We start from the raw sequence: 9,648 nt of genomic DNA, 5'->3' as shown, positions 1-9,648 counted from the left end.
AATTACTAGTCTTCTGCTTGTATTAGTATTCTTTCCATAAAAACTAAAATAATGTGTTCATACATCAATGAACATTTAGTGTGAATATTAAATGATTTCTTTCTAAACTTTTGGACTCTATCATCAATCTATCCTTGTTCCTGCTAAAAAAAACCTGATAGTACTCACAACTGTGCTGACCAGGAGGTGAATACTGCTCAACTAGAAACCTGCATCTGGCTTACAGAGGTTTTTTCTTCCTAAAATAACTCACATRGCTGCAACGGTTAGTTTAATGAGTGGGATCCAGACAGAAAGTACACCGTTTGTGCTCAGAAACAGGCTCACCTGTGTGAAATCATGGCTCACCTGCGTACATGTGGAAGGTGAGTCTCTCGATCAGTTTCAGGACCGTTCCTGCTTTAATGATGGGGATTCCAGACTTGGACTGGACATTCTCCTCAAACACAACATTCTCCTCAGAGTCGGGTTCGGTGAAGCGGTACTCCTCGGCCGGCGGTAGCTTCATCTGCCTGTCTTTCTCCTGCAGCAGCGCCTGGTCCAGAATACGCTCCAGTGTGCTGCGGTACTGCAGGGAGATMAGCGCAGCCATCCAGCTGTTCTTTTCCTCTGCAGACTTTGCTGAGAAGACCACGCTGTTCCCATCCTTTAGGACGATCTCAAAGGCATGCCGGTATTCACCCTCCTTGTCGTCTTTGTCGTTGATCTGGACTTTGCGCATGAAGAACTTTTCTTTAAGCCGGTACTCTGCCGTAGAGCTGGCACCAGGCAGCCGTGGCGGGCCGTGGTTGGACTTGCAACAGATCATAAGGCCGTCGAACAGGAAGATGTGGCGCTCATGTTTGGCTCCGACACGAGTCAACGTGCCCTCCATGATGAACTCATTGCAGCACTGGCCAATGTCCTTCCCCTCCCAGCCATCGATGTTCTTCTGGATCTCGTTCATCTTCCTGATGACGAGGTGCTTCCCCTTCATCTGGTGACTGTAGAAACGACACGCCGACTCGCTGCAGGTCAACGACAAAACGTGAGGAGTAGACCGTTAGTCAGGGGCCCAAATACAACCCAACCCTTTCACAATAAAAGAACAACAACTTCATCAAAGTCTGAGCTCCTCATCTTCCATCAGTACAGCTGCTGAGGAAGAGTTGGGAAAATGTGAAGACGTCTGAGTTATATATACACAGTATATATATATATATATATACACAGTATATATATATATATATATACACAGTATATATATATATATATATATATATATACAGTATATATATATATAGTATATATACAGTATATATATATATAGTATATATATATGGCTTAATTGCAAAACTCATTATATCCTTTAAAAACATCACATCCGTATCCACCCAGTCTTTTATCTGCAAGATTTTTTTACAATACTCAGTATTTCTTCTTTATCAGTTTCACCAAGAAAAATACAACTTAACTTATAAAGCACTTTAAAAACTATATTGTTGGTCAAAGGGCTGTACACTCATAAAAACAAATAAACACAAGCATAAAACCAATAAACTAAGTAAAATGAGCCAATTATCATGAATAATAATAACAATAATAATCTATAGGAACTTTAAGACAAACATCTCCAACTGATTTGAAAGCCAAAGAGAAAAAATGTGTTTTAAGAGCAGCTTTGAAAACAGGAAGTGAGTCGGCCTGTCTGGTGTGAAAAGGCAGCTCATTCCACAGTTTAGGGACTGCAACAGAAAATGTATTTTTTTAATTTATTTATTTAACCAGGAAGGTCCCATTGAAATTAAAAAACTCCTGGTCAAGAGGCAGCAAAAGTTACACAACAATTACAATTACTTACACAAATAAAATGCCATAAAAATAATTATTTAAGAAGTCATATAGCTAGTGCTCTAAGACTGAATTTAAAAGTGCCCGAGGAAAATAGCTCAGTTAATTTCCAGGCTTTTTGCAACATGTTCCATGTAGTTGGAGCCAAGTAAACAAAAGCCTTTTGTTCAAATTCTGTGTGRAGAAAYGGAACAGAGAGCAAGAAAAAGTCATCTGAATGCAAAGGTTAAGAATCAACACTTCTCCATGTGATTAAATCACATATGTAGGAGCCCAACAATGGCCTTATTAACCCAAGTGTTCCAAACCTCCTGGTGGACAAASGCCATCCCACTTGACTGTACAGTTCACTATGATGAGTCGAGGCTTTACAGTTAGCAACAAACCTCAGGGAAACATGAGAAACAATATCAATATTCTGAAGATATTGAGCTGAGGAGTTCATATACAACAGGTCTGTAATCTAAAATGGATAAAAATGTTGCTGTGACAAGCCACATTTCACATTAAATAAAAATTTAATTTGTTTCAAAATAAAAAGTTTAATTTGAGTTTATTCACAAGATTATCAACATTAAAGGTGAGGGAATCATCAAGCATGACACCAAGGTATTTATCCGTGTCAAACAGCTCTGTTATATTTCCTTCAAGAGTGGACACAGTGGGGATCGTCTGAGGCAGCTTTGTGGAGTCTGCAAACATCATTAGTTYAGTCTTGTCAGCAGAGTACCAAATCTTGCTGCAGAAGTATGTGTTGGACCACATTAAAAGCTTTCTGTAGAGATTCAACAAATTTAGCAGCAGATAATCCAAAACAGTAAATAATTGTGTCATCAGCATAAAAATGTATGTTAGCAACTGACATATTTTGTCCTAATTCATTAATATACAAAATGAACAGGAGGGGACCCAATACTGAACCCTRTGGCACCCCCTTGTGGAYACTCATAAATTCAGAACACAGAGCATCAMATTTAATACACTGAATCTTTTCACCTAAATGATTTGTGAACCAGGAAACTCCATGATCTCACATCCTCAAACAAAGACGCCAGTGCTTTAAGACAGCATGGTCCAGTGTCAAAAGCTTTCGACAGATCTATACAAAGAGATGCATAGTACTGGTTTTAATCAAGAGCAACTCCATCCATCCATCCATCCATCCATCCATCCATCCTTAATCACTTTTGTGGCTGCTGTGATGGTGCTGTGCTTTTTTCTCAAGCCTGATTGCAGTTTTGAAAGTACATCATTTGAGTATAAAAACTCTTTTAGTTGACCATAAACAAGAGATTAAAGAATCTATGTCAAGACAAACAAATTTGATATTGGCCTGTAGTTAGTTAAGGCTGCTGGGTCACCTACTTTAACAAAAGCTGACTTCCAGAGTAATGGAATTTTTTTTATTTTGAATGGAAAGATTAAAAGAATTGTAAGAGGCTGTGCTACAAAATCTAGCCCGGTAAAAACCATCCCCTTGTTCTACTCTTTGCTTCATACAGAGGGTCTGGACTTTCAGTTACTGAGAAACTATTTCTTTCTGGAGTCGTGGACTTTGTTGAAGTTTAAAACAATTGGATCTGATTTTACCCAATGGCTAATTTTTGGCCATGACGTACTGTATGCAGTGCGACAGTTCAACCGTGAAGGAAGCTAAGCTAAGAAGCTAACGGGAAATTGCTTGCGCTGTAAACAACCATCCCCTACTGGGAAGAAAGAAGTACCAAGYCAAACAAGATGACTGTAAATGAGACAAATTTTATTTTATTTGGAAGCCTTGTCAACACGGACTGAATGGTATTCACTTCCTCCGCTGCCATTGTTAAACTACAGGCAGACTAAAACAACAGAAAATCAAAGTCATTGTCCACAACTCCTCCTTCTGTTCACTGATTGGCTCAGTTGAAATCTACCAGAGTTGACAGCTGCACATCTAGAAAAAAAAGAGTGGATGACCACAATACAGACAGCGACATCATCAGGAGGAGATCGTCTGAAAGCACAGTGGTGAGGTGAACCTTCAATCTGAAAGTGTTTGTTGTTGCTGTTGATCAGCTCGTTAATCCGTTTAGGGTTTAAACCCTTGAAGAATGCAGCACTTTGCTCCCCTCCACCACAATAATCTGATAAACCTAAAAGAACCTAAAGACTCCAGGAAGATAGAACCCAGCTAAGAGTAGAATCTGAGACCTTTCTAATCTCATGTAGTGGTGTGGTTGGGCCTATCACAACACCTTGAGCTGATAACCTGAGAGTCTGCAACATTTCCCAACATAATGAGATCAGAGAACCATTTCCTTCAGGATTCTCCCCGATTAGAGATCAATCAGTCTAATCATAGAATGATCCCACTGATCAGAAATCAATTAATCTGATTGTAGACTGATCCCTCTGATCACAAGATGTAGGATGTGTTGACGTTTACGGTAAGACATACTCTTCAGTTTGAGTAAGTTGTTACTTTGTGAGAAGTATTTTTGTTACAGTCAGGAGCAGTGACCATCTTCAAAAAGAGGGAAAGGAGGGTGTGCTCCAATTACAGGTGCATCATTCTCCTTAGCCTCCCTGGTAAGATCTTTTCAGGGGTACTGAAGAAGAGAGTCCAATCAATGGTCGAACCTCAGATTCAGGCCGTGGAACACTGGACCAACTCTTTACCCTCACTAGGGTCCTCGAGGGGTTATGTGAGTTTGCTAATCCAGTCTACGTGTTTTGTAGACTTGGAGAAGACATTCAACCATGTTCCTCAAGGTACACTGTGGGGGGTGCTACATGAGTATGGGATTGTGGGTCCGTTTGCTATGGTCCATTCAGTCTCTATACAAGCARTGAGAGTTTGGTTCATTGCTGGTAGTAAGTYGGACCCCTTCAGAGTRGGASTTGGACTCCACCAGGGCTGCCCATTGTCACTGATTCTGTTCATAACTTACATGGACAGAATTTCTCAGTGCACCCAGGGGGGCAGAGGGAGTTCATCTCTGCTGTTTGCAGATGATATGGTTCTGTTGGTGTCATTGTACCGTGATCTTAGGCTCCCACTGGAGTGGTTCACAGCTGGGATGAGAATAAGCACCTCCAAATCTGAGTCCATGGTCCTCAGTCAGAAAAGGGTGGATTGCTCTCTCCAGGTTTAGGGTGAGGTTCTGCCTCAAGTGAAGGAGTTCAAGTATTTTGGGGTTTTGTTCACGAGCGAGAGAAAAATGGAGTGTGAGATTGACAAATGGATTGGTGCTGCTTCTGCAGTATTGCACACTCCGTACCGGTCTGTCAGTGTGTAGAGGGAGCTGAGCTGTAAGTCAAAACTCWCTGTCGGGTCTATATTCCTACCCTCACCTATGGCCACAAACTTTGGGTAATGACTGAAAGAACAAGATCATGGATACAAGTGGTCAAAATGAGTTTTCTTGGCAAGGTAGTTGGACACTACTTTAGAGACAGGGTAAGAAGTTCAGTTATCTGGGGGAGACAGAAAAGAACCACTGTTCATCTACATGAAGAGGTGCCAGATGAGGTGGCTYGGGGATCTGGTAAGGATTCCYMCTGGACASCTCCCTAGGGAGGTGCTTCTGGCATGTCCAACTGAGAGGAGACCTCGAAGAAGACCAGAGACACGATAGAGAGACTATGTCTTGGCTGGCCTAGGAGTGTCTTGGAGGTGKCTGGGGAAAGTGAGGTCTCGGCTTCCTTTTACRTCAGACATTAAGATGTAACCAGCTTTGTTTATATTACAAAAAAGGCCTCATATTGATTAGACACACTGACTCTGTTTCTCTGTTTAAAGTGTTTCTGTGCGGAGWTTTCATGTTCTCCTCGTGGGTTTTCTCTGGGTACCCCGGTTTCCCTCACCCACAAAATCATGTACAATCAGTTGCCTTTTGGCCCAGGCCTCCCTTGAAAAAGAGATTTGCGATTTCAACAGAACTTGCCTGGTTAAATAACAGTAAATAAAATAAATAAATTAAACCATATGGCTGCACAAAGAGTAAAATATAAGTCTGGATCTTAAATTCAGTTAATCGGTCACAAAATGTCCTTCACTAGGACAGACTCTTCAATATTTATATCAATAACATTCCTTTTTATGCAGATGATACTATCGTCTATACTTCCAGTCCCTCCGTGACTACAGACTAGTTTCACTTCACTCCAACAAGCTTTCTCTAGTCTGCATTGGTTCTGAACACAGACAAAACTAAATGTGTTTTTTAACAAAAACCTACCACAAATCCAGAGTCCATTTAAAATCTCTTCTTTGAACGAAACTGAGATGGATTTTGTCAAAAACCAAGTATCTTGGCATCTGGCTTGACTACAACCTCACATTTGAAACCCACATAAATGGCCTGCAGTCAAAGATAATATCCTGCATTGGGTTTTCTTTACAGCAACAAATCTTCCTTCACTCACTCAGCCTGGTTAAAACGACATTACTTTCAATTAGGGCTGCACGATATATCAAGAAAACCTGCGATGTACGATAACGGTGCTTAATATTGCGATGACGATATGACTTGTGATGAATTAAAAAAAATTAAATACACAAGTGTTGGTGTTTTTCTGCTCTGGGTTCAGAGCAGAAAAACTGATGTTCATTTACAGAATCCTCAGTGGAGAAACACCAGGTTACCACAGGCACTTCTCACTGCTCACAGACCAAACAAACCATAGTCTACGTGCTAGTGGGTTCATCATTCATGTACCTCCTTTGGTTGCTCCACGTTTCAGTTCTCTGCTGCAGATGACTGGATCCATCTGCAAYGGTCCTTAAAGCTGAACTCATTCATTTCACTCCTCTGTTTTAAAATTTCTATATATTCAGAAATCACTGTGCCCCTTTCCCCCTTGTTTTAGGTGTTATATTAGGTTTAATTATACTCTATACAACTTGTGTCGCATCTTGGTTTTATCACTGATCTGACATTGTGTTGTATTGCTGCTTCTTGACTAGGTCCTGTTAGAATAAAGGTTTATATATGAAACTGAATTTATTCTGAAACATTAAAGCAGGAAATAATAGATGTTTTCATTTTACTGTGACTGCACATAAATCCTATTAACATTCATATAAAGCCCCCCACACACACCTATTCACTACCTCTTAGTAAAATAAATACAAAGAAAGAAAGAACATTAAATCACCTACGTCCTCATGTCCACCTGTCCACTGTCTGTCCTCCTGTCTCCGTTAAAATCTAAGAGCTAAAACTTTTCAAACAGCAGCAGCTTTTGTYACTGAGAACTTTTCTCTAACAAAGAACAATGGGCAGGCTTGAAACTCCACCCTCAAACTGATGCTACTTCCTGTTAACATCAGGACCACCCTGCCCCCACCTGTGACCCTGATCCCCCCCCAATCCCAGTTTATTTCGGTCCAAAGGGAAACAGAGGATGGGAGGAGTCCCGCTGAGGGGTTCTGACTGCAGYTCTTTGTGGCTGCCTTTGTTAAGCCACTGGTTCTGATCCGTACAGGGTCCAGCTCAGTCCAAAGAACCTGGAACCTGTACAGGTTTCAGTTTTACCCCAAACTATTCACCGTTTTCTGTGGCGGAGATTTATTATGGATGTTTGTTCACAAATATCTGACATGTTGACAGATGTGAGCACTAGCATGTGTGGACAGGACCTGTTGGTGTCTCAGGTGTTCTCAGGACCTGTTGGTGTCTCAGGTGTTCTCAGGACCTGTTGGTGTCTCAGGTGTTCTCAGGTGTGAGCCTACCTGAGCCTCCTCTTGGCCAGGTTCTTGGAGCAGATCCTCTCCATGCTGGACTGCAGGTTGAGAAGAGCTGTGATGGCCTGTTTCAGACATTCTTTATCCTCCTCGTCTTCACTCTTCTCCTCCAGTTGCTATGGAAACACAAATGGGAGGGGCTTAAGATCACCTGTACTGGTTTGTAATGAAATGTAATATTCTCATGACAAGCAAACTGAAAAGACTGATCCAGATCTAGAACCTGAGGTGCCTGACTCTCAGGACCAAGCTCTGACAGCCTTTGGTTCCTAAACCAGCTTACATTTACACAGGACAAAGTCCARGACCAGAACTGGTTACTGCTCTGCTGTGGATCAGTCCAGAACTGGTCCTGTAGGGTACTGCTCTGCTGTGGATCAGTCCAGAACTGGTCCTGTAGGGTACTGCTCTGCTGTGGATCAGTCCAGAACTGGTCCTGTATAGGACTGGTCCACTAGAAGCTGGTCTGATGTGGACCATCAGGCTGGTTTTAAGTTGCTGCTTGCTCTCTTATTTTGGGAAATAGCAGCAGCCATCTACAGAAGTGCTGACATCAGGATCACTGGCTCATAATTAACAATTAATTAATTAATCAATTAATTACCAACAACTATCTAATCTGAAGGCAGTGATGTGTCCACAGCTCTGGATCTGGTCCAGTCCACAGATCTGGATCTGGACCACAGTTCTGGATGTGGTCCAGAGTGAGATTTGAATATCTGTAATGTATCTGGGTGGTGGACAGCAGAGGGACAGGTGTGAAACAGAAGATTGGACATTAGACCAGTCCACCATTAGACCAGACCAACATTAGACCAGTTCACCATTAGACCAGTCCACCATTAGACCAGTCCACCATTAGACCAGTCCAACATTAGACCAGTCCAACATTAGACCAGAACAACATTAGACCAGTCCAACATTAGACCAGTCCACCATTAGACCAGTCCACCATTAGACCAGTCCACCATAAGACCAGTCCAACATTAGACCAGTCCACCATTAGACCAGTCCACCATTAGACCAGTCCACCATTAGACCAGTCCACCATAAGACCAGTCCAACATTAGACCAGTCCACCATTAGACCAGTCCATGATAAGACCAGTCCACCATTAGACCACCTACACCTGAACAGGAAGTGACCCGCTCCACCTGTGATTTGTAACGAGCAGAAAGAGCTCAAAGACGGACTGGTCTGTGAATGTGTCTATGGTGGTACAGGTGTGCGACAGATGTGAAAAATGGGTAAGACGTTAGTGACAGGTAAGAGACAGGTGTGGGTGCAGTGTGAGGAAGGTGAGACACGGGGTTAGTGCAGGTGACATGGCTCACCTTCAGCACCTCAAACAGGTGCAAACAATGGTAAACAGGAGTGAGCAGCAGTCTGGGCAAAATGTACTGAACAGCTTCTTTGAACCCTACACAGATGGACTGACAAGACAAAAACATCATCATCATCATCATCATCATCATCATCATCACAGGAAACTGACTAATAAATCCCTGACTGCAGGGGCGGAGCTTACCAGGAGGTGTACAGAAGCACCTGGCTTAGTCACCTGACTCAGGAAGTGCTCGTGGGAGCCGGATCGCAGGATGTCCTGAGTGTATGTCTCATAAGGATCAAAAGCCAACTCCTGCCAATCAAATCACACGTGACACAGAGACAGAGCCAATTATGACTGCAGCTAACGGTTATTTTAGTAATCCATTAATCTATAGATTATTCTGACGATTAATCGAGTAACCAGATATAAAATAATTGTCATGTTCTGCAGTCATTATTTAAACTTATTTTATGAGAAATAGAATTATTTAATATTGTGAAGTGGTAATCTACACCTGCTGATGATCCTGCTAAAACCAAAGTAAAATTACACCAGTTTTATTAATTCATGCATTTTAAACTCCAGTTGTTTGTATTTATATATGTGAGGTTAGAGGAGGCATTAATTAAAAACAATCAGTCACTGAATCATTTTTAACATCACAGAAAACTCTAAATAGGGATGGTACATTTGACATTTGAATAGATTCAGTACCAATATCCAGTACCTGGGAATCAGTACCGGTACTTAACGGTACCAG

General features: G+C 41.7%; 1 protein-coding gene across 1 annotated transcript in view; it reads right to left on the bottom strand.

Moving 5' to 3' along the window:
• sos1 (son of sevenless homolog 1 (Drosophila)) overlaps window positions 1-9,648 on the bottom strand; it is a gene marked incomplete at its 5' end in the record, with an annotated part of 37,589 nt that overhangs the window by 24,699 nt on the left and 3,242 nt on the right. Inside the window, 4 exon segments of the mRNA XM_014033795.1 lie at window positions 349-1,007; window positions 7,547-7,674; window positions 8,893-8,991; window positions 9,087-9,197. Of these exon segments, the coding sequence (XP_013889249.1) occupies window positions 349-1,007; window positions 7,547-7,674; window positions 8,893-8,991; window positions 9,087-9,197 (997 nt within the window).

This window comes from Austrofundulus limnaeus, unplaced genomic scaffold (genome assembly GCF_001266775.1).
Source record: "Austrofundulus limnaeus strain Quisiro unplaced genomic scaffold, Austrofundulus_limnaeus-1.0 Scaffold1845, whole genome shotgun sequence".
Classification (NCBI taxonomy): Eukaryota; Metazoa; Chordata; class Actinopteri; order Cyprinodontiformes; family Rivulidae; genus Austrofundulus; species Austrofundulus limnaeus.
Note: the sequence above shows the minus strand (reverse complement) of the source record. Positions and strands in the feature narration are given on the sequence as shown.